Source organism: Cyprinodon variegatus, unplaced genomic scaffold, assembly GCF_000732505.1.
Source record: "Cyprinodon variegatus isolate N-32 unplaced genomic scaffold, C_variegatus-1.0 Scaffold920, whole genome shotgun sequence".
In the NCBI taxonomy this organism is placed as follows: domain Eukaryota; kingdom Metazoa; phylum Chordata; class Actinopteri; order Cyprinodontiformes; family Cyprinodontidae; genus Cyprinodon; species Cyprinodon variegatus.
Genome location: NW_015151373.1, coordinates 243976 through 269074, shown reverse-complemented (window position 1 = coordinate 269074; position 25099 = coordinate 243976). Strand labels below are relative to the sequence as shown.

At 36.9% G+C, this 25099-nt stretch overlaps 1 protein-coding gene across 6 annotated transcripts in view; it reads left to right on the top strand.

Annotated features, from left to right (window-relative positions):
- LOC107099930 (transforming acidic coiled-coil-containing protein 2-like) overlaps positions 1–24264 on the top strand; it is a 71346-nt gene extending 47082 nt beyond the window's left edge. For 3 of the 6 annotated variants that reach the window (XM_015398252.1, XM_015398253.1, XM_015398248.1), the window contains 17 exons: positions 7568–7674; positions 8288–9704; positions 11062–11119; positions 11209–11416; positions 11830–11879; positions 12985–13094; positions 13631–13784; positions 14715–14870; positions 15167–15259; positions 18158–18304; positions 18405–18481; positions 19854–19897; positions 20937–20945; positions 21418–21578; positions 21788–21894; positions 22096–22216; positions 23348–24264. In XM_015398252.1, the coding sequence (XP_015253738.1) occupies positions 7568–7674; positions 8288–9704; positions 11062–11119; positions 11209–11416; positions 11830–11879; positions 12985–13094; positions 13631–13784; positions 14715–14870; positions 15167–15259; positions 18158–18304; positions 18405–18481; positions 19854–19897; positions 20937–20945; positions 21418–21578; positions 21788–21894; positions 22096–22216; positions 23348–23413 (3085 nt within the window). In that variant the 3' untranslated portion in view covers positions 23414–24264. The remainder of the gene's footprint in view (positions 1–7567; positions 7675–8287; positions 9705–11061; positions 11120–11208; positions 11417–11829; positions 11880–12984; positions 13095–13630; positions 13785–14714; positions 14871–15166; positions 15260–18157; positions 18305–18404; positions 18482–19853; positions 19898–20936; positions 20946–21417; positions 21579–21787; positions 21895–22095; positions 22217–23347) is intronic. The other 3 variants (XM_015398249.1, XM_015398250.1, XM_015398251.1) reach the window with 3 other exon arrangements.
- Positions 24265–25099: the final 835 nt, after the last annotated feature.

The following is a 25099-nucleotide window of genomic DNA, read 5'->3' as shown; positions in this document are numbered from 1 at the left end:
TCTTAAATCCTTCTCTGTTTTGTAAAAATTGGTAATTTAGATAAAAGGCTCCAATGGTCTGTGATTAAATCTTTATCAGTTAGTTTGGAAATAACTAATAAAAATGTTTGTTACATCGCAGCCACAAACTTAAATGCTTTTTATTGCAACTTTACATGATAAACAGGACAGAGTTGAGAAGCACAAAGTGGAAAAAGAAAAATGCATCTAAAAAGTATCGCTTGCCCACACATTCAGCCATCCTTAGTCTGAAAAGGCATCCAGCTCACCGGAGAACATGAGGATGTAAACATATGATTACAAAGGGACTTTTAACAGATCAAACTTTGTAGGAAGACGGATGGGACGAAATGCAGTGTAATCCTAGAATTAAACCTGTTGAACAATTATTGATACTTAATAAGGAATTAATAAGGAAACAGTGACACACTTATTATGAATCTTTGTGTTAGAATTACCCAGATATCCTGACAGAATTTGAGCTATTTTCCATATTAGTTAAACTATATTAGTCTGTAGTCATTTGCAAATCTGGTGTAGACAAACCCTAAAACACTTGGAGCTGTAATTACCAGCCAAAGTAACTCAGAGGGGATGAATACACATAAACATAACTTTATATGATTTTAATCTATCTTCTTTTAAATTTGTATTCAAATTTGCACAATTTAGTGTATGACTATAATATATAAATTACTTTATATGAAAAACAAGAGCATTTCTTTTTAAGAGAACAGAAATCAGAAATGTAAAAGATCTGAATACCTACTTTTTTTGCTAAGTATTTCATTAATACTTGCAGATTGCTTCTTACAGATGTTGTTCAGGCATATTGCTAAAGCATAAAGGCTCCCTCTGCTGGTTATTTGGTTGTTTTGTTCTCATTTATTCTACACACTTGCTTTTAACATCAACACATCCTAACAGATCCTACAAATATAAAACTTCACTGCTGAATTAGCTGCAAGAGTATGCAGGGCAGTAGATGAAGGTGACGAATAGTTAGGCTTTTCTTGTTAAAGGAAAAGTAAGAATTAATTAAAGCCAGTAGGGACTCAAACTACACAAAAATTGTTGTGGAAGGAATAAAGCAAGCTGTAAATAAAAAGAGCAAGTAGGAAGACTTCAAGTGAAAAGCTTTCACTTGATCACCAAAAAAAGCAGGGAATCTAATGTCAACCGTTAAAAGAATGCTGGAACAACTCAAGTCATTTTACTGCTTTATTCAGCCTTTCTTTTTATTTTAAAAGTATTTTAGCTGTATTACAAAAAAAAAGTATGAATGTATGAATGAAAGTATGACAAAGTATGAATTTGATATATTTGACAGTGATGGTATTCTAATTTTGGAGCATCAGTTCCCAGGTTTTTAATTTGTTCTGGTGATTTTTTTTTTTTTTTATCATATTTTGCAAATAGTACATTTTTATGTCACAAATACTTGCGTATTTTACATAAATGTGTTTGTCAAACAATCAGTTAATAGCTCTAAAACAGTTTTACTATACCAACTATACCTCATAATGACATGAAAATCAGTTTTGAATTGTGTACAAGTTGTCCATTTATTAAAACAGCAACATCAAGTTAATGTTGCAGAAAATGCATTATTGCACAAAATCTTTACCTATAAAAAGCTAGTCTTTGTCTTATTTATTGTGCTTTTGGTCTCTCTCTTTTAATTATGTTTCTTTCTCCCCACCCTTATGTCTTTACATTCATTTTTGATTTCCCAATCTAGCTATGACCTGTTTCTTTGCTCACTTACCAACACCAGTCTTCTAATGTCATAACAGTCAGAGGGAACATAGTCCTTATTTAATCATACAAGTTAAAGAAGCATGTATTGCTTAATGCATGCACATTTTTAATCCCTGATTGGTTTGCAATGGCTTTTAATGCCTTTTCTTCCCTGTCTTCACGCGTTCAAAACTTTGCAATTTGCAATTTCGGATTATTACTCTTAACTTAATATATGTACTTATTAGTTCCTGTTTCTTTCTACTTATGAATTACTTGAGTTTTTACCAACACCTGGTGAAAACTTCCTGTTAATAGCATCTCCAGGAATAAATTTACTATGACAAATCATTGCATGTCTCTAGTCTAACACCTCTAACTCATTCTGCAAATGCTATGTTGAAACATAGATGTTAACTCCATTAGATCTACTCAAAAGAATAATTTTGCAGACTTCATCAGGTATTCTAATGATACAAAGTTTATTATCAAATGTTGCAAAGTAAAACAAACTCGCAAATATTACGCACAGACCTTAATTGTAATAAAAATAAAGCTAAATCTCTAAATTATTGCCAACAGATTCACTGCCTGTTTTGGTAAATATTGCCTAAGTTAAGCTGATATATTTTCTGACCATTTAAGGACCTTTCTTAACAGGTCTTCATAGAGCCAGGTAGTAATAAAATTCATTCTTACAAAATAATTGGCTGATAAAGATCACATCCCTGCTCCCTTCTACTCTCTAACAAATGAAATTATTATTATTGAAATCCTTATTTTTAGTTTTTTTTGTGTTTGCTGCTGGATCTGTCCAGGAGGACTGAAAATAAAACCAGGATCACTTTAGAAGTATAGCCCCATCTTAATCTTGCCTTGTTTTAAAAAATGTTATAAAAACTTGCATAGGATATCTATACTTCATCTGAATTATCCTTCAGTCTATCTAAGCGTCGATATGAATGAAGGGAGAATCTTTCCACTTACTGCAAATGGCTTTATTTCAGCTTACTGATAAACTAACTTCTGTTTAAATTGTCATGTATTGTTTTCTTTGATTTTCTACCAAGCCTTTGATGCAGTTAATCATTAATTCCTGCTTTAAAAAGCAGTTAATATTATGCTAAAATAATATACCTTAATAAACCAGTGTGGAGATAAAAAAATACATCTTGAAAATATAAATGAATGTAAATGGCAAAAACAGGTTAAAGAAATATTCAAAGCATAGAAATGCCCCCTAAGGACATATGGATTAAGTGTATTTAGAGATAAAAGTTTTTCTTCTTAAATGCAAAATGTCCATATTTAATGCACAGTTTTGGCATTAATATATCTCTGAAATCTTTTTTTCTTTTAGCATATGGAATTTTTTAGAGCCTTTATTTTCCAATTAATTCAAGTGGTAAATTAGATGGAGAATCATTTCAGTGCTGAATTGTCAATGTTAATCCTTTTAACAGATCAGCTCCACACCGATACGTTAAAATAATCAAGCTCCTGTAAGAAGACTAGTAGCTCATCTCTATCCATTTATTCGCTTTTAAATGTTGAGTCAGCATTTTATTTGGTTTTGCTGTTACCTTTTTTTTTCTGGTGGCCTTGGACATGCACTAAAAGCTGTCAGGCATAATGCTTTAGACAAGGCTGCAGGCAGGGGACATATCTGGCTGTCTGACAGCCTGCATGTTTCTGGCTGGCTCTACAGAGTTGTCTTGTCTCCAGGCAGCCTCCTCAGCCTATCAGAGCCGTGAAATGCTGCTCTCTTTGTTTATATTCCTCTCCTCACCCAGCCATATGCTTTCTGTGTGATACGTACGTAAGCAGTAATTTACAAGTGACTATATACTAATGTTTTTTTAAAATATACTTGACTTTGCAATGTGGAATTGTTTTAAATTTTTTATTTTAGAACAAATGGAGAGGAAGATCTCCAGGTCTTAGGTTACCATAGAAACACACCATTTATGATCATTTTGCTAAGAAATAATAAGGGAAATTATGTTGATTGTAATAATTTTGCTAAAAATAAAAGTACCAATGTTTTTTTTATGCTGATGATTAAAACCCCTACCGGTAATTATAATGTTGGTAATATTGTCACACCACCAAAGCAGTAAATTTGGATGTTCCTGTCAGTTCCATGGCTGCAATTGTATGTGTGGAAAAACTTAATTGGCCTTGACAGAGATAAATATATGGATAAGAGAATTAATCCCATGCAGTTGATGTCCTGGAAAACAGAGCTTGGTTACTGAGTCTCCTTCAGCAGGTTAAGGTGTTACCTATTTATTTCTATACCCGTGTAAGGCAAGGCTAGACCATATGGCTTAAAATAAAAGATTAGATTTTTTTATTTCATACTAATTTGATGCATACAGTATATTCTTTTTGTCTGTGTAGTTTTGTGAAAACAAATTTCATATCACAGAAATTACCTGCAAAATTGTTTTCAAAACTTTCATTCTAATCTTTTCAGTTGACCTCAATGAATCAATTTAAAAAATTTCAGTTCAAGCTTAAGCTCCTGAGGAGAACCCACACATGCACAAATGTAAAATGTAAACTTGATGCAAAAAGGGCTCTACTGGAATTAAGACCTGAATACACCAGATAAAATTTAGCATTTGATCCAACAAAAAATCAGGTTATAATATATGGGGCTGGTTCAGTTGCACACATTTTTCAGCAACCATGCTTTCATAGGACCTAGGATGTGAATCGGCACCAATGACATGAATCAGACAGGTGGCAGGGTGAAATACTTTGTGGAAAATACAATGTAAAATCTTTGAATCACAAGGCCAAACAGCCACGTTCGCTCTTTTTGGAGAGACACAGCGGGAATCTCAATAAACGGTGTGATTTATCCATGAAAGTAGCTCAGGATGACAGAAAATAGATGAGAAAAAAAAACAACAACCTTCAATGAGCTCAAAAAACCCACAAAAAAAAAGAAAAGAGAAATGATGCAGGACACCCATGACTTACCACCTTATAACCCTTTATACCCTTTATAAAATTGTAAAAAAAAAAATACTTTGTCAAACTTCATAAAGGACAATTATACTAAATGGGCTAAAGTAATAACAGGAATAACCGATACTAGGTGAGAATCCTTAATTGAATTGTAAAAACTCTTGCGTTGGTGTCAAAACAATCGGGATCAATTTTGTCTATGTAATGACTGTTAAAAATGTTCTTGATTATAGCTTTATTCCTTCCAAGCTTGTATCTTTGATAAATAACCCCGGTTATCTGCAAATAAACTTCAGAAATGTTGGAATGTAAACTCATGCAGATTGGTTAGATCAATTTAGGCTTCATAACAATTTTTTTGTGTATGTTGGGGGGAAAAAACCCTGAATATGGTCATGATTTAGTTGGACATCATTTAATTTAGTATCGGCTGAACAAAAAAATAGCATTGGCTTTGCTTCCTGGAAAGGAAGAAAGAGGAAGAAAGATGGGGTGGGAGAGAGAGAGAAAGAGCGAGGGACTATTCAGTGTAGGGGAAGGTGGGCTTCTGCAGACAATACAGTTTAGATTGGGAGACTCAGACGAGACATCATTTCCTAGTTGGAGAAAAAGGAGACAGACTGATGGTGTCTGGAAACAAAGAGAAGCAAGTTAGGCATATTGGAAACCAGGAAATCTATATACTGGACAGCAAAGGCAAAACAGATCTTGGAGCGTTATCTTTAGAGGCACCTGGCTGCTTGTGTGCTGTTAGCATCGCGGTGCAGACTGTCGGTAGCCATGGCAGTGAGTACGTGGCAGGCTCTGTCTCCTCTGCAGTGGGCTCGATGGGGCTGGGACACGCTGCTGGGAGGGGCAGGGGAGATTCAAAGCCCGGGTTCTGATCCAGCTCTGGGGCTCATACAGCGTCTGTCATGGGGTTCTCGCCATGACAACATGATCAGGGCTGCTGGGGATGCAGTCAGATCTTGGTAAGATGTCTGGGGGTGCATGCCATAAAATTATTGATTTTGTTTTTCTTTTGTACCTTACTTCCTTCTATACTATACCATAATGTCATATACCCTGAGGTAGATTGGGGTAGTGAGTTCTAATGTTTCTGTTGTGATGGATACATGCGTCTCTAGTGTGTTGTTATTTCATACTCTCTGATTTTCCTTTTTTTTTTATTTCTAGCAATAAAGTCCAGTATAATTTAAAAAAATAAACAATCAATAACTTTAAAGTCATTAATGACATATAATAATCAGGGGCACTTTATCTGCGTATTTAAAAACAGATACTTTGCCTTTTTGAATCCAAATGACATATCTCCATGTTGTCTGTAGTAGCATTTTACTGAGAAAGCATAATTAATAGTATATAACACATGATTTTTGCTACATGTACTTGACTGTGTTGCAGCACCAGAGCAAAATAAAAGCCATAACAATTTTAGAATGAATAAAAAAATATTAAAGCTATTTAAAGAATATTATATTGCATACTGTATATTTGAGCCTTTACTCTAATAATAATAATCTGTCTAAATGAATTAAAATATTATGAAATGTTAAAATCTACCTTATTCTGAAAAATCAACATCCCTGCCTCTTTCTGTCTTGCTGCAAAGCTACAAGCATATGAAGCTTCCCTTGTGGAAAAAAAGGAACACGGAAAATGGTAGTCCAGTGATGCCAACTTAGCCACTTTTCATTTTATTTGGGGGACTTTTCAGACACCTGTTGATTTTTTTTTCTGTCACAAAAAGTGTTTAGAGACAAATCTAGGGACTTTACTCAGTTTTTTTTGGGGCAAGTTTAGCTACGTCATGTGAAACTGTGATTCCATCCTGGATTACAAAGCCGGATGCAAACATAATGCAAATATAGTTGGTCTCTTTTTTTTTTTTTTTCTCCCTTTGCTCTAAACTAATTAGCTGATTTATACACAGCTTGAATCACTTATTCACCTTTTAATGATTGTGCCTCTGATTGCCGTCTTTGTGGTAAAATTATATGTATGCAGTATGAATTCAGGCAATCTACAAAAATTCATACATTTTGTTTTTAAAGTGAAGGTTTTTCTTCATTTTAAAAACATTTACATGTTAAATATAAGAGTTTTCTTTAAGATATGCCTCACACCAACTTAACTCTGGTTCAAAAGCAAGTTTATCTCATCTTCTACCTTCAGTTATGTGACATCTTTACAATCATTACACAAATATTGGTGTTAGCATCTCATTCAAACTAAGGCTAGCGTTTATCCCAGATTTTTTTGCTTCCACTTTTTCCTTCCACCTAATTTTCCTTTTATTTTGCTTTGATACTGGACTCTGTAAAGAAACCATTTCTGTAGCAATGACCTTTTGTGTTTTTTCCTCCTCCTGAAATGCATCAATTACTCTCCAAAGGTTGTTTAGGGCTTAACATTTTAACATACTTTATGCTTTTTGTATTGAACGAGGTAAAAATCTAAAACAAGTCAAAAGAATGGAAACATTTTTACTCAATATGTGTGTAATAATCTTCAGTTTAATTTATTAGTAAGGATTATGTAAGATCACATTTATTGGAAGTCAGCTGTACATTGTGTACCTTTTCAGTTCCAAATCCTTTTTGAAATATCAGCGCTGGCATATAAAGCAGTGATTGTGCATGCTCAAGAACATCTCTTCAGTCTTCCATTTAAATGTTTAGTTTTTTGCTTTCTTTTTTTTAAAATAATGATTAATTTAAATTGCTTGGATGATTTCCTGGAATGAAAACCCTGCCCTATGTGAAGCCCTAACTTGTTATTTCAGATATGGTCTGTGGAGATTGTACAGCCCTTTCCACTCTAAGTTTTACTGTATTTTTTGTTTTAGGAGCTCAGATTCTGATGGTGCTTTTGAAACTCCTGAATCTACAACCCCAGTGAAGGTCGTTACTCCTCCTGAACCACAAAGAGAGCAGCCAGAATCTGATGACAAATGTACAGTATGAGTAATGTAGTGTGAGAATTACCTCAAATGCTGTATCTTAAAAAAGGTTGTAGCACCATCTAGTGGAGGGAAACTGAATTGTACTTCAAAGACATGATTGGCTCTCAGCAAAATGAATCTCAGGACTCTTTATAAAAACATTTTTATATACAATTAGTGAAAAGAAATTGATTGTTATGCAATCCTGTCTCTTGAGGTGCTTGACTTTCCCTTTTAGTTGTTCAAAAAGAGTATGATTTGTAAACATAAATGATGAAAATGTGTATAATGACTGGCTACAATTCCTTAAAAAGTATTTATGACCCATGACTCATTAGATTTTTTTGGGGAATTCTATGCAAATTTTATGAGACAGAAATCAATATATGTGGGCGCATATTTACATTATTTGTTTAGAGTGGCCTTTACTGTTCATTTCAAACTGTTAAATAAAGAAATAGTTTAGGTTTTCAACTCTTCTTTTCCTCCCTTTATTATTCCCCTTCTTCTATGTGTTTGCCTTCGTTATGTACAGCACTTGAAATATGTTGTTACTAAAATGTTTCAAATAAATAAACTTGCCTTGTCATAAAATGATGTAACGAACCATGCCATGTTTTGCAGGTGTAAACGGCTCTAAAGGCGATCTTACTTCGGACCTCACTGCAAGAGATGCTCTGTGTCACTCCCCATCCATTGTTTTTGATGAGAACAAACCCATTGCTGCCAGTGGGACATATAACTTTGATTTTTTCGCTGCTGAGCCGACGAGCCACACTCTGACTCGCTCTCTTAGCCTCCAGAGTGGAGAACTTGATTGCTCGGGTCTAGTGGAAGGAGCAGCATCAGGAGATTTCCGTCAACATTCGGAGTCTTTTAGCGTAGGCACCGAGAACACCTCAGGAAAACTCCGGAGACCTAAGAAAGTCAGTCCTGGTTCGGTAAAGAAGAAGCCCCTTCTTAGACAAAACTCCAACCCTGACAGTTCAAAGCCAGCCTCATCCAGTAGCACCCCAGAAACTACAAAGCGAACAAAGTCACGGACTGCTAGCCCTCTTCTGACTCAGGAGGATCCAGAGGTTTGTTCTACAACGCCAAGTCCTGCAGGAACTCTCAGGAGAACCAGAAAGAGCCGTGTTGAAACTCCACCTCCACTTCTGGAAGAAACTATTCAGACCTGCCAAGAGCAGAGCAAAGGGAAAGACCCTGTGTTACCCTTGTGTCAGGAGGAAGCCCCTCCTGTAGAGACTGTAGCAGACAAAGACAACTCTCCAATCCCGCCTAGTGCCTCATACAAATGGGATCCTGACAACTTTGAGAACATTGACCCCTTTAACACTGGGGGTAGTAAAATAGCCAATTCTCCTGTTCTGGGTCGTAAGGGTCCTATTTGTGGCTCTGCATCCAGTCCTCCTCAGAGTCCTGCTGTGGTTGCAGAACCACATTGCCGAACTGCCACAGCCTCTGTTGAAGAGCTACCTACTAATCCTGAGGAGCAACCCATTTTAGCGAAGCGTCAGCCAGTCAGACTGGAGTTTGATTACTCTGAGGAGAGCGGTGAGGCGTCACAGCAAGCCTCTCCTCCACCTAAGAAAGTTGGTAAGAAGCCTCCCACCAAGATGCTGTCAAGGAAACCAAAGCTGGGGCTAAAAAAAGCCCATCCAGTACAGGTGGAGCAACTTGACAACAACACCTCTGCAAATCACAACGGATCGGATGAAATCCCCATTCCCAAAGTGTCATACAACATTGAACCAGACAAGTGGGAAGATCCAAACTTCAATCCATTTTCTTCAAAGAAAAGTATCTCCAACTCCCCTAAATCGTCCAGGCATCCATATACCTTTGATCCTAACACTGATGAGTCCTCAAACCCCTTTAAATCCTCCAACAAAATGGCCTGCTCCCCTCCCAGAGTGTCGGCCCCCTTGGAAATGTCATCAAATGACTATGATAACGAAAACGACAACGACAACATTGGGGAATTGGAGGACCAAAACCAGAACAAACCAGCTAAGAAGAAGAGAACTCCCCTAAAATCGTAAGTTCATGTTGTCATCTTAAGGCTGTTGAACAGTGCACAGTCCTGGTTTGTTATGCCAGTGTCTTCTGTCTGTCTGTCTGTCTGTCACCTGTGTTTGTGTATTCTCATATATCACAGGAAGTCCAGGGGTGTGTCCTCTCTTTGTTGTCTGTTGTAAGTAGAGGGACAAAACAGCCATCCTCCCTTTCTGACCCTAAAATCCATTTTGACTCCTTGTAAAAATGCAGCATGTTGTCCCCCGTCCCATTAACAGAGACCTCATCATCCTTTGGACCTACTCTCAAACTAATGCATTCAAACTTTAAGTTAAACCAAGTCAAACTGGGGGAGATGTGATTTCATTGATGTTCCTTATTGCTTAGTGTCAGATAAAAACGTTATTTATAGACCTGAACCCTATCATGCATGAAAGGACGTATGGTCGTGTAATCTTTAATCAGAAAAAGCTTTTAACCCAAATTCAGCTGTGGTTCAAATTCTACAATGTTGGAATGGTTTGAACTAAACTATTCTAATGAAATCACATCAAATAAAAAAATAATTTGATAATAATTTGTTGACTCAAAGAGTTGGGTTTTGGTTTTAGTTCTCCTAAGTGTCCTACAGGTGATATTTAAATCAGCAGCAGATTCCTATGAAAAAAAGAAGAGCAGAGTAAGACATCTTCATAAATACTGCAAGTCAAGAGGTGGTTTCAAATGTTTTTATTTGTAAAAATACTAATTGGGTGACTTTATATTTCAAATGCACTACAAAAGTCTTACAAAAATATATTAGTGATGAGATAATTAATGATTATTATTTTAAAAGGGCTTTGCCACCTCGAAAACATACTATTTATCGGATACTTTTACCATTTCCCACTGTGTTAATCAAACTAAAATTAGATATAATGAAAATCATTAATAAATTGATTTAAGGAGGAATAATAAATCTGTAGATTTTGATAAATACTTCAGCATATTTTAATTTGAAATTTGAACCAAAGAACATGTTAATACATACATTTGAAAAGGCTTACATCTAACAATTAAGATGCATTAACATCTGTGTAACTAACTGCTTAGCTATATTAAAAGGTGTATGTCTCTAGGAGTATGAAGAACATTTTAATATTTTAAACTCTGATTCACACAAATTGTAATTTAGACCCAATTAATGTTAATGTTTTTCATGTATTGACGATGTCATCCATCGATGTGCAATGAGGCACCTTCGAGCTGCAGTTGAAGGAAATATTTCTGCAGTAAACGGGACTGAATTTCGACCATAGCTGCTGGATTTAAGATTAAGTTTCCCCGGGTTAATCCTGGATTCTAATTATTGCTGTTTTATTGTTTTTTTTTCCCATCAGTAATACTTTCAGAGTCAAGAGATCTCCAAAGAAATCCCCAATGTCTGACACATCCCAGGTGTGTATATTTAGCTTATATCTAGAGAGATTTCTTATTTTTCAAATGAATCCACATTAAGAAGATCACTCTGCTCCTTTTACGCACAGGATCCCACATCTGCGGATGAATCTCCTTCTCTTCACCAACAGGATGATCACGCCACAGACGAGGAGAAGCTGGCCTCCTCCACCAGTCATAAGTGGGCGGCCCACCATGACATGGACCAGGATTTAAACACTGACCACCCAGACTTCCCCCAGCCCTGCGACGTTACGACTTTCGTAAATGAGAACAGTCTTCCTCAGGAGAATCCAGGTTTGGCATGACTATCTGACTTTTTGTCCCCATCCTATGTTCATGCAACATCAAAGTATACCGCACCAATGCAGCTATTCAGTGAAATTCAAAGCTTTTGTTTGGATTCATTTTGTTGTAAAACAGTTGGTTGCTTTGTTTTTTCATCCATGGAGCAGTTTATTGACTTCTATTAGTGAAAAATAACTAAAAGGGCTGGCCCAGTTCTCTACTGCCCTCTGATCACCACAGGACCCACCTCTTCCCAGAGGCTGTTTGGCTCAACCCATCTGGGTCATGGATGAAACAGAGTGCAGACATCATCGGCTCAACCTCTGATCCCATCAGACCGAAGCACTGATCACTGTGGTTTTCATTCTTTACTCTGGTTATAACACTAGTTTTTTTTCTCTTTCTGTTTTGCTCTGTCTCAGTCCAGGACTATGAAATTGAGTACATGGAGAAGATTGGCTCTTCTTCCCCTGTAAGTATTTTTCTGACATATTCACGGATATCACCTTAATGAAACTGGAAACTGCTTATATTGCAGAAATTACTTTATTCTTTTTGTATGTATTTGTTTTTAAAGATGCACAACTCATATTTTGCGGTCGTTTTCCAATTTATTTAAATGTTTCACGCAGTTAAACAAAAAATTCTTATTCAGTAAATTAGAAAATAAGTTGTGATGAGGCACATTTGTCAGATTAAAAATACTCATGTCGCTATTGGCCAGTATTGGTCATGTATAAGCATACAGGTATTGATCTGATAAACCTGGGATGATATTAACAACCAGTGTTTATTCCCAGTTAATTTATTCCCAGTTAATGTCTGTTTAAGGAGACAGAGAGGAGGGAGGAGGTGGTCATGGGGTTTTTGTTTGTTCATGTGACAGTGACTGATGCAGCTCAGGACAGTGCGTGTTAAACTGAAGCAGAGAAGCACTGTGGTCGGTTTTTCCGCGGTTTGTCATCATACCAAACAGAAATAAAGGTTAAAATACATGTAATAACTTTATCATTTCAGTATTGACTCTCTCCCCTTATTCAAAGCCAGACTCAAAACCCATCTGTTCCAGCTCACTTATTTGTGAATACACTGCTCTTTTCCCCATCCATAACTGTTTTTATTTTCCTGTATTTGTATTTTGGTATTTTCATCTTTTTTTTAATTCTTTATTTTTTTCTGTAAAGTGACCTTGAGTGTCCAGAAAGGAACTGTTAAATAAAATGTATTATTATTATTATTATTAATATTATTGTTTATTATTTACTAGATATTTAGCAGATATTCCCGCTCTCACCTACTGAGATTCTAATGACTATGGAGAGATATAGCAAAATCATCTAACTAAAAAAGAACGAATCAAAAAACGTGGTGTAGTAATAAACAAGACATAGAAGTGTTTCTTCCATTTCATGGTCTTAGCTTTGTATTTTTATTTATTTTTTTTTTTTATTAAGTCAGTGTGAGCCTATGAAGCTAAATAATGGTCAATTGGAGCCAGCAGCTAATTTCTGTTTGCATCCCTAATACTTATGAGTCACTTCAGTCTTCAGCATTTTCTTGTTAATTGTGTCTTCCAGCCACTGTCTATCAAAAAGCCCTCTCTGTACTTGAACTTGGATTCGGTATCTGACAGTTTAACCCAAACTACACATGGACATGGATCTGAGCCCAGTTCCCCCTGCACTGGGTAAAGTATACATTACATTACACGCTTTAACATTGCTATATATGGACTGTTTCTTCTCAGCATTGCAAAATAAATGTTATGACTATACATTTAACTTGAACACTAACTTAATGATATTTTTGTGTATATTTGCAAAATGGTTTATTCCTTTTGGTTGTTTATACAGTTTCCTCTGTACTTATTAGTTTGACTAGTAAAGTTTTGTTCAAAAACCTATTGAAAACATGTATTTAACCAGGTTTGCTGTTCTTCCATTACAGTATTTGTTAAAGATTATAATAAGGAAATCTGGCTAACCAATTGAAACATATGATATTGGTCATATATATTATTATACAATTGTGTGATCATTATATTTTTTTGTTGCAAATTCATATTCTTAAGTCTTGGCCTCAATAATCTTGATTGTGGAATAATGCATTATAGCTGGTTAACCAAACTATTCATTATCACCTTTATCTAACATATCGATATTTTCTGGTTCCCTACCTGCATCTTTTAAACAGACTTCAGCATGATTTTCTCATTCCATGCAGGAGTTTTGAGGAAATGGAAGCTAAGATATCCGCCGGCATGAAGACGCCAGTTTTGAGTCCGAGGCCCGGTCCAGAGGGCTATGCTGTGGACAAGGGCAGGAAGAGAGAGAGTGAAGTGCTCAGTCGAACCCAGAGTATAGAGAGGGAGGAACAGGTGAGATTATGGGTTTTCTAAAAACGTTTAGCTTGCATTAATCACATTTATTGCAAAGAATTAGTTGACTCTCATTTACCTGTCTACTCATCACCATGTATGGGGTTTACAGGTGCACCTCAATAGATTATAATGTCATTTATAACTGAGTTTTATTCATTAACTTACGTAAGCCAAAAAGGTTGCTGAATGTTTAGAGTGCTGTATCCAAACACATTCATGAAAAGTTGAGTGAAAGGAAAAAATTTAGGATATGCACAAGAATTTGCACTTTTTCTGTGTTAAGCGACCCTTAAAGCTGGATGGTCCTTACGTGTCTTTCTGCTTAAAGCTGCAAAGTAGATTTTGTATTTCATCTTTATTGGATTCATTTAATAACTTAACCTATTACTAAGTATATATGTATAAATATGGGCATATTTTTTTGTGGGCTAACATTTGTTATTGGTTTGAGATTGGAATACATGAATACAGCAGTACTAGTTAACAGCCAGCTTCTTTGGGAATTCACTTTTTGGCTTACTGTAATTTCTGTGTTTAAATCAGATTATCAATTAGACTTTTTTTAATAGTCCGATCTTTTTTAGAAATTGGATTTTAGCTTTTGGTTTAAGATACTTTTATTAAGATTACATTCATAAAAAAATGTAATAACTTCTCAGTCCTATTCTAATTTGTTGAGATGCACCTGCATGTCACTTTTTTAAGTTACATTTTACATCACGTTGTTTAGTCAGAATCGTGGATGACGATACAGACCTTTATCCCAGCAGATGATTCATAGGGATTTGACAAAAAGGAACTCCATCCAACTCTTTTTCCCAGCTTTTGTTCAGAAATTAGACTCCCAATTCTGCCTCTCAAACACTCAGCGCTTGCTTTGCTGTCCTGCCCCCTCCCTCCTCCCCAATCCTCCTGGTGCCCCTGTAGCCCTCTAGCAAGGGCCCTGTGGAGGCCCTCCCTGCAGCCCCAGCCCAGGCCATGCCCCTGTTGTTAGACAGGCTGTCTGAGTGTGAGGATCCCCTGCAGTACCTGGAGCCTGACCTGGCTGAGACCAACCCAACTGCATTCGCTCAAAAACTACAGGTGTGTTACCCCACCTTGATGAACCTCGAAGGTCCTGGCTCTGGGGAGGAAATGTGACTTTGTGTGTTTTTGTTGCCACATCGCTCCCATTGTGTAAACATATTTCATTCCTTTAATGTTTTTATGTTCCCTCCTTCCCGGTATTTGGCTTTCTGCGTGGGGTAGAATAATTATTGGTAAGATGTAGACAGCAGCAAATGTGTGACCTCAATTCAAGTCTTTGTATGTTTCCCTTTGCTCTCTTTGACCCTCCTCCCACCCCCCCTGATATTTGGCCCCCTCTGTGTGCGGCCAAGGAGGAGCTGGTGCTTGCTGCCCTGAGGTTAGAGGCTCTGCAAGTAGCCCAAAGCATCTCCCAGTGCCCCTCCCTCTCCACTGTATCCCCCCAGGTACTGCGCTGAGTCAGCCTGCACCTGCTGTATTCAGTGTGTGTGGGTGAGCGTGTTTGCTGCAGAAAACAGACATTTAGGCTGAGTGATGAGGGAAAACCAGGTGTTGGATAAAGTGGGTTATTGTGGACTGTGGTGTGTGCATGGCTGTGTCTCGGCTTGCCGATCGGTCCCTTCGGCATGGCGGCTGTGCTGCTGTATCCACAATCCTGGTGCAACCCTGCATCACCATAGGTAATATCACTCAGGGTGATTAACGCGTACAGCTCCCACCTTTACTGGCAGTGGGCTCCTCCAGGTTAATCCAAAAATCCAGTGCCTTCTTAGTCCCTTGCATTGTTTTTGCCTGTTGCCTGTTCCTGAGAGGCTTACATCAGCATGAATGTGACTGGGGATGTAACGAGATCCCCTAAAATCTGCAGCTGCAGAGTTATGTGGCTGCAACTCTCCCTGGTGTGTTTTATAATCTTTAATTTTAAATCTCCAGTCACATTTGAGGTTCCTTTTCTTTTTTTTCTTCTTTTCCAAAACTAACAGCTCAGATTCAAAACGGGATTTTACAATGCATCGCAAAATTCTTTACACATGTTGAGGTTTATTACACAATATTTTACATCTGCAAATCTTGAATTTGTTTATATGTATTTTATTTGACCAACTCAAAGTAGTCCTTAGCTATGAGGTGAAAAATTCTTCATTGTTTTCATAGTTTTGTGAAATTTGCTGCCTGAAAAATGTGGTGTGTATTTTTTTTTTCCAAGCCACCCCCTATGGTCTTACTTCTTAAAACCAAGTTGTAACAGTGAAAGCTGCAAGTCTTTGGGGTCTGTGTCTTCTGGCTGGAAAGTGAGAATCTGAAAAGCGAATGCAGCCTTTAACAGGTCTACTTTTGCAAAAAAAAAAAAAGACCTAAAAACAACCAAATATCCTTGAAGTAACTCTATTTGCCCTTAATTTTTGCAAGTACATGAAATGATCTGCTAATGGTGTATATTGCCCTAAAATAATTACCATACACTCTTCACTCGAAATAAGATCATAAAATAGTTGGGTTTTTTGCATTTAAAATAGCAAGAAAACCAAACAATTATTCCACTGACAGATTACTTACCTTACTTGCCCAAATTAAGAAAAAATATTCTTATATAAAAACATAACCTACTTTATTTACATTTTGCAGTAGCTTCCCATCAACTCTGAACCCTGCCTCTGTAGATAAAAGCATATCCACAGTGTGATGTGGTCGCTGCCACGTTTCACTGTGTGCATGGTGTGTTTAGGTGCAATTTCAGCTTTTCAGCACCCAAAGTCTTTTCCGCTTTGCAATATTGCTCCACTTTGTGACCCATCACATGAAATTCACATGAAAAACATTGTAGTTGTAATGCAGCAAAATGTAAAATATTCTGGCAGTATGTATGGGGCAATTTTTCTTATTAAAGCCACATAACATAATAAAAAAAATGTTAAGATAAATAGCAGCAATCTGTTTAGCTTAAAGGAGAGTCGAGCTAGAAGGTTTCTAAAACTTGGGGGAAAAGACAGCTGAAAGAGTCGAGGAAGTCCAGCTGCTTCCCAGTCTTGTCCCTTAAGACTTATGTTTGTGCTCCACACATTTCACAGTCTCGACTCAAGAAACCCAGCTCACGGAGGTGGAATATCAACGGTTCCCCCATACTCAAAGTAAGAGTACGACAGCCCTGTGACCTATTCCTACCCACCTAGAGTGCAGTCCAAGTATTTGGTCAAGAACATAGTCTTTGTTCTATTTGCCCAGTTCCACGTCACGTTGGATCTAAAGATATGGCCGTTGTTACATCTTTATTTTAACGTAATCTTTTCAATAGAGCTTAAACTACAGAGCTCTAACCGTAAATCTGGTCCAAATACATACAGACTGCACTGCATACTTGAGCCCGTGTAGGTCATAGATATCTCATAACTGATCAGGCAAGTAAATCATTGGTGCATCTCTAATATCCCCCAAGATTAATGTTTTACCTGCTTTTATGCTCGTGTCTCTGGTTTACATCTAGAACACACTATTGTTGTGCTCATGTTAAAAATCATAAGGCCATTTGCATCTGCTATAGTTTTGTGACCATGACTTAGGCAGTTCATTTGGGGATTAAAATTTTTATAACTCAACCAAAATAAAGCCTTGAGTTGCAATAACTAGAATCTATTTCTTTACAGGACCATCTGTTTAGATTTTCCCTTTGATTAATTAAATGCATTAGTGCTTAAGGAAGATGCAACACTTGGTTCCCTTTCTGCGTATTAGTAGACTTCCCTGTTCTCTGCAAGCCCAGATTGTTTTAATACAGCCTATGTTAATCCAGCTCTTCTGATGATGACTATATCCTTTTAATCCAGGATAAAAATTCAAAGGTCAAAAACTGATACTGAGAAAAAAGTTGAGGTATTTATGTGCCATAGCCTTATAGACACATGGACAGTAATATTGTATAAAGATACTAACAGTAATGCCTCTGCTGCCCAATCCATATCCCTGATCTTCCATCTCCTGTTTATCTGCTGCTGCCCTCCTTCTTGTTTTGCTTCTGCAAGCAGCAGGCGCTCATCATCGCCCAGCTGGGACCAGCTTCAGCCAATTAGCAATTACTATGGCAATGAAGGCTGTTTCATCCAATCATTTATTTGCCACCAAGTCTTCAGAAACATCACTATGTACCCCGCAGGATTCACCACCGGTTTATGCTGTGCAGAGCAGTTTTGTGCCGTTCCATGCTGCCTTGCAGTTGTGGTTCAGGAATCCTGTTGGGCATGTGTGCGTAAACCCCTGGATAAGAGCGTGTCCATCCTGTAACTGTGTCTGGTTTTTAACTTGCCATGTTTTCCTTCCTTTCCCTGCTCTCCTTTGCTTCCTGGAAGCAGCAGCGGGACATGTTGTCTTCTGCAGAGAGCTCCATACCCAAGAGCTCACTATATGCCAAGAAGACCATCGGCAGCAGCTACATGGAAGGAGACAGTCCTCATCTGCCAAGAGATCTTGACCAGTCGTTGGATATTGCACGAGAGGAGGTTCCCTTCAATTCCTTTTTAATCATTGAGTGATTGCAGTTAGGTTTAATCTGTTCAATATTTAGAGCTATACTTATCAGCATTCACACCTTATTTATAGATTGTGTCAAAGGAGAAGGAGGTACTGGAGTGGCAAAGGAAGTATGAGGAAAGTCGGCAGGAGGTGGTGGAGATGAGGTAAGAAAAAAAAAAACTTGAGTTATTAATTCCACCACAGTTACAGATGGTAGCAGTTGTTCAGGTTCAGGAACTGTGCAGAAATGCTTGGGATTATCTTCTTTTCAATCATTTAATTGGTTTATGTGAAACTGTCAAACAGGAACATGTTTAGGTCCAGAGTGGAGAGCCAGTTAAAGAAGGACTAAGATCTAACAATCAGCACAAAGAACAGATAGGAGTTTTTTTTTATTTAAGGCAGAACAAAAATGATAAACAAATTATTGCTTTAGATAATATTCACCAATATACACCTCTCACCTCACCTATAGAGCACAGTCTGCAAGCAGCTTTATGTCCAGATACAGAAAACTGGTAGTAAGCAGGACTGAAGCTCCTTGTTGGTCAGCAGGTGGTTGGTCTGACTGGAGCAGGGTCACTTAGCTGGGATAAGAAAGAGCTTACCTCCTTTAACTGATTGGGCTCTGGATAAGGAGGAGCTAAGAGACTAAGAGGGAGGTGAGGCTAATTAATCCTCTTAGCCCGTACAACCTGTGTTACTGGAATAAAGTCAATCAGGGTCCTCCTATCGTAAATTAAAAAAAGCCAGAAAACTATCCAATGTAGACACATCACAGGATCATCTTTTTGGATGTTTACTTTAAGTTATAAATGCTGTGATTGGATTGGACCAAGGCTTCCTAACTCTGTACTCCTGTTTGCAGCCGTTTGATGCAGCTTTTTGTTGCTAGGTAACACAGTTTTGCACATTTGCACACGTCAGCGTTTACTTCATTTGTTCTCTTAAGTTTTACTCTTAATTCAATAAGTACACTAAAAAGGAAGCTTTGACTTAGAGTTCAAATGTAATCAAAGACATAGAGAGTGTGAAGTTGCATTTATAGGGGAGACTGTGGCTGAGTAGGCAGGGGTTCTTCCTGCCCGTTCTAGCCTCCGTTTCTCTCAGTTGTAGTGTTCTCAAAAAAGACACTTCACCTGCCTTTATTAAATCATATTTTGACAGACAACAGGGCTGAAATCTGTACCAAATCTGAATTATCTTTAGCAACACCCTTCTCTGTCTCGGTGTGCAGGGGGCAATTATTGCATACAGTACACCAAAAGGCAAAGGTAACTGGGGACATTGTCATGGCATTTCTCTTATGAAAAACATTAAAAGATAACTTTATTGTTACATGTTTTCATTAAGTGTCAGAGGAGGGCTTATTGGAATACAATAAAGTGGGAATAATAATAATCCAACCCAAAGGGCACCTGTGGGCAGGGAGCTAAACTGCCCCCATTATTACATGCCTTTCACCGTTTTATGAGTTTATAGTCTTGGCAATATTGTTATTGCACACACTAATATTGATTTCTTTCTTTTTTGCAGGAGGATTGTTGCTGAATATGAGAAGACTATTGCTCAGATGATAGGTAAGTGTTCCATTTCTTCACATGATCTAATCATTGATTCAAGCATAAAACATTTTAAAATAAATCAAGGAATGTTAATCAAACTACTGCTTATTTGCATTGCATTATCTTATTATTAAAGCCTATATATGTAACACCACAGCCTCTTTTTTTACTGATATCATATTAAGTCAGCTCCATTCTCACTTGCTCCAGTGGAGCTATATTATAAGATGACAAAACATTCAAACTATCATACTTTGTGGCTATTATGTAATCATAGGACTTACAAAGATGACATCACATGAGAGATTATGTTTTACTTTTTTAGAACAAGGACAAAATGAATATGAATGTGACATTTTAAGCTATGAGTCACATCATATATAAGCCTTTATAAGTGTTAAGCTATTACATTAACAGCCATCTCTGTGTTTAATGCTTGATTAGGAGGCAATGTTGCTCTTTAATTTAATTACCAGGTTTACAAAGGGCTACCAGGAGGTCCAAATCTTTTTTGACAACTTTTGTCATTTTGTACACAGTGTATACTAAGCGAAATGTTAAATAAATTGCCAAATTTAGTACTTTCTGAAGACGGTACTAAATGATAGTATTCCAGAAAGTGCAGCACTGATCAAATGTAAACAGTGTGGGAGAAAAAAAAAATGAGACTGAAAATACTCTACTCTGGTTAGCCTTTATGCTCCCACCAACATAGATCCTGATGTGAGCCGTAGATAAAACCATCACAATATTCCATCAATGGCAGCCTTTCTAAACTATTAAATGTCACTTTTTGCTCACTTTGCACAATTCCTGCTTTCTTCTACATCCTCCTTTTGCCACATTAAGACATTCCTAAAGTTTGGCTGGTGCTGCAGTCTAATTTAATGCCTTGCCCTTCTCAGATCACACTCACTTAAAGGCCAGAGTCTCTCTGTTCATGCCCAGCACTTGGCTCTCTCACATGTCTTGACCCTACTGGCTTGACCTAACACAATCCCTTCTTTTCTGTTCTGCTCTCATCGTTGCCACTTACTATTTGATACCCTGACAGGCATGCCAGGTGAGTAATGCAGAGCCGCGCTTCGCTCGTTTGTGTCTGCTCGCGTCTCATCTGTCTGTCAGAAAGGAGCAGGCGTGTTCCCTTTCTTCATATCATCTAGTGGCTTTTGTTTGTCCATTTTGCTGTATTTCACGCTGTATGATAAGAGTATGAACAATTTTGTAAATAAGAATAGAATTCTTGGAAGTGCTTCAAAGCTAAATCCACTCAAACACCTTTACTTTTACCCAAAGGTAACTGACTTGAAGTTCATTGCCATCTCATTGTGACATTTTGTTTGCATGCAATAAAGAATATTGAATTTCTGAATTACCGTAGATAAATAATTTTACCCCATCTGTCGACTCAGTACCTGATTAAAAAGGTGTATACTTGAATGTATGTTGTAACTTCATGGGAAACTATACCTTCTACTTCAACATCTTTAGCAGATTAAGACATGATATTTGAAATGTGTGTGTCCTACCACCAGAGGATGACCAAAAGGAGAAGTCTCTGTCCCATCACACCATCCAGCAGTTGATCATAGAGAAGGACCAGGCCTTGGCCGACCTTAACTCAGTGGAGAAGTCCTTGGCTGACCTCTTCCGCCGTTATGAGAAGATGAAAGATGTGCTAGAAGGTTTTCGCAAGGTGTCACACAAATTATTTAAAATATTTTTTTAAGTAAATTGCTTTTTTAATATAATACAAAACTTATTCAGAACCCAGCACAGTGATGGTTGTGATTAAATAAGTTCAGAGTGAAGTTATCCTATTAAGATTTAAGATAAATTATTTTTAAATTAGTTGAAGTCGTAAAACGGTTATTGCAGTTTAATGATGGAGGTATTTTATCTTAGAATGAAGAAGTACTGAAGAAATGTGCTCAGGAGTATCTATCCAGAGTTCGGAAGGAGGAACAGCGATATCAGGCTTTGAAGATCCACGCTGAAGAAAAACTAGACAAGTGGGTATAAACAAACTGATGACATAGTAGGGTTTCTTTTTTCCCTAAATAAGATTAAGCTATAGGTGTTCATTTAACATAAGATAAACAAATTTGATTTTTTTTTTTTTATAGATTCATTACATTTCTTGAATTTCTAGACTGATATTCGTCCTTATACCAGTACTACAGTTTAACTATGTTTCGACTGTCATTCTGCAGGGCCAATTCAGAGATAGCACAGGTCCGATCCAAGGCAAAGCAGGAGCAGGCTGCCCACCAAGCGAGTCTAAGGAAGGAGCAGATGAAGGTGGACTCTTTGGAGCGCACTTTGGAGCAAAAGGTCAGTGTAGGAATATTAAAACCATATAAGGAAGAAAATATTTTAAAGAACTATTTCTATAAACTAGGAACCATTTTCTGTACTTACAGCTTATATGTATATGTTTTCAGACTCTCCTTTGTAAACAAGCTCAACTTCTGTCAAAAAGCATGTTTGAAAATTAGTTTTCTCAGTTGGATTCAGGTTTAAACTTGGACTAGACCTTTCAAATAAATAAACATGCTTTAATCCAAGCCATTCTATTATTACTCTGTGTTTAAAGTCATTACGCTGTCTAAAGATGAAGTTGGACCCCAGTCTGGCGTCTTTTGTATCTTAACGTTTTTTTATTCCTTTAATTAACTTTGACAAACTTACCAACAGTATGATGCTGTCGCTGACATTTTTGATGGTCAGGAAGATGCCTTGATACTTTTTTTAACCATTCCCAGGATGTTTAATAGCCGGTTCTTGCACCATCTGCTCCATATGTGAACAATGTTTGTTCCAAAGCAGGCATACTCCAAGTAAAGATTGTACGGACAATAGGTAGTTTGTTTCTGAAAGCACATCCGAATTGATTCTTTCAAAAAAACCTTTGCTGTTTCTTTCTCACTCTGGTTTTAATGAATGTTAACTTGGTCTGACCCGATATCTTCCTAAAAGTTGTTAGAAAAAACTTTCTATGCCTCTTGTCGTCCATTATTTCCACCCAAGCCCCTATTCATCTCTTAATTAATAGTAGGGTCTAAAGTTACCAGACTGTTTACTACTTTTTCCAAATATAAACAATTATTACATTTTCTAATATCTAACTTGCATAAGTATAATCTTATGACTTACAAAAATTCGACTCAATACATACTAAATTTCTATGTGCATATTTTTCTCCTAAGGGTTTTTTTTTTTTTATAGAAATAAAAAAACACCCTGAGGAGGAAAACAAAACCAGATAGATCACCTTTGCTGCTTCACTTTTTTCTGTTGTCTATTGCCTGGCCTCAGTTTAGATTAACACCCTTTTAGATGCTTACAGGTGGTTCATACTATCTCCAGTTCCTCAAATAAGTTCAGGGTGCATAAATATGTTTGTAAGACACTGTTTTAACACATATTTGTTAACTTATTATTTTTAATTTTTCTTTTTTTCAGAACAAAGAGATTGAAGAGTTGACAAAGATCTGTGATGAACTGATTGCCAAAATGGGGAAGAGTTAGCAGCTTCATTGCAAACCAGGAGTCGTATGAACATGAAGTTGATCACTGTTGCGAGAATCAATGGACATCTAAGGCCAAAGAGGTCTCTGGGTTTCACTTCTTACTGAGTCTCCAGAAATATGACCTCCTTTTAATACTCTGTACATTTTTGATGTGTCAGTGTACCGTACTGTAGCCTATCAGGGGTGTGGTTCAAAGTTTTAGAAAATCTATCATATCAGTGATGAGTGTTGTGTGTGCGTGACTGTGTGTGCGGTGATGAAAAAGCGAAAGGATTATTGTGTGTTATATGATGTTGCCATGACATCCACTGAGGGAGAAGACTGTTTACCTGTTCCTGTTAGATTCACCTCTTGATGCAAGATTAAGGTAGATTTTGAAAAACAAAAATAAGCCACAGATGTTTAAATTAATTTGTACAGTCTTAAAACACTTAGAACATGACCCAAACCATCACAATAGACTTGCATGTAGGAGAGAAGGAAAACCTTGTAATGTTGTTGTTTGTATATAGTGTACTGTGGAATATCCAAGTATAAAACAAGAACTGTCTGCATTTTGATATAGTTTCTCTGTCACCCTCATCCTGCTGCTTTCATCTAAGCATTATCTATCATACTTATCATAGATTTTTTTTGTTAAATTGTTGGACTTTTATTTTATTTTGGGGGAATTTAATTTTGATATTAAAGCAAACTAATTGTGTCTGTATTCAGTTTTGAGCAGGAGCGTTTTTATTTTTATTTTGGACGCCTCTGTCTTGCAGTGATCATTTTTCACTGAGGAATGTTTTATCCTCTTCACAGCTACTGTACAGCATCAGCTTTCAAAGTGCAATAAAAGATGGCAATACAGCTCAAGGTTCTCTCTGTTTCTTTTTCTATATGTAAAATGTACAGTTAGGACACAAAACTTCAAATATGTTATATTAGGTGACTTGTTTCATACAGTGACTTGAGAGACTCTCATACAGATACATTTTATTATGTTTAGGATTTATTGTTCCTTTTAGAAATTCTGCTGATGAGCAACAGATAATTCATGTATTATAGTGGCAAAATCTGATAATAATGAGAGATTTGTCCTTTTATCAAAGGGTGAAAATAAGTACCTTATTAAGAATTTTTGCTCAGCTTTTGTATCATTTAAAAATCCCTCTTGAATGAATTAAGCATTTTCACAATCTATACTTTTTCTCTTAAAGTTCATTTCCATGTCATTCTGTAATTTCATAACTTAATGCTTCAGCTATTCCCACTTATACTTTGTTGATAAAAAAAACAAAGCACTTCAATCTGTTCTATAGCTGCCAAATTTTATTAGTCTCATGGTTGAGGTGAACCGAATTATTTGGAACAATTAGCCTCATCTACTGTAAGAACCTTTCATACGAACAAATTCACTTTTAAATCATATGAGTGATTCAGGATGAAATGTTGCATTCACCATTTTCCTCCTATTTCTAATCCTCTCTCAGGTAAGAACACTTAACGCTCCGGACTTGACTCAGGAGTCTTGCACTATCAGTCAGTTTTTGTCCAAACCTTGTATTTTACTAAATTTCTTGTTTTTCTTAGAGGCAATTGTACATTTGCTCTTGAGCTCAGTAATTATAAAATATTATACTCTAAAGACAGAAGAATTGATCACTACTCCTTCAGCTGGCATGTCTGTATTCAGGGGACA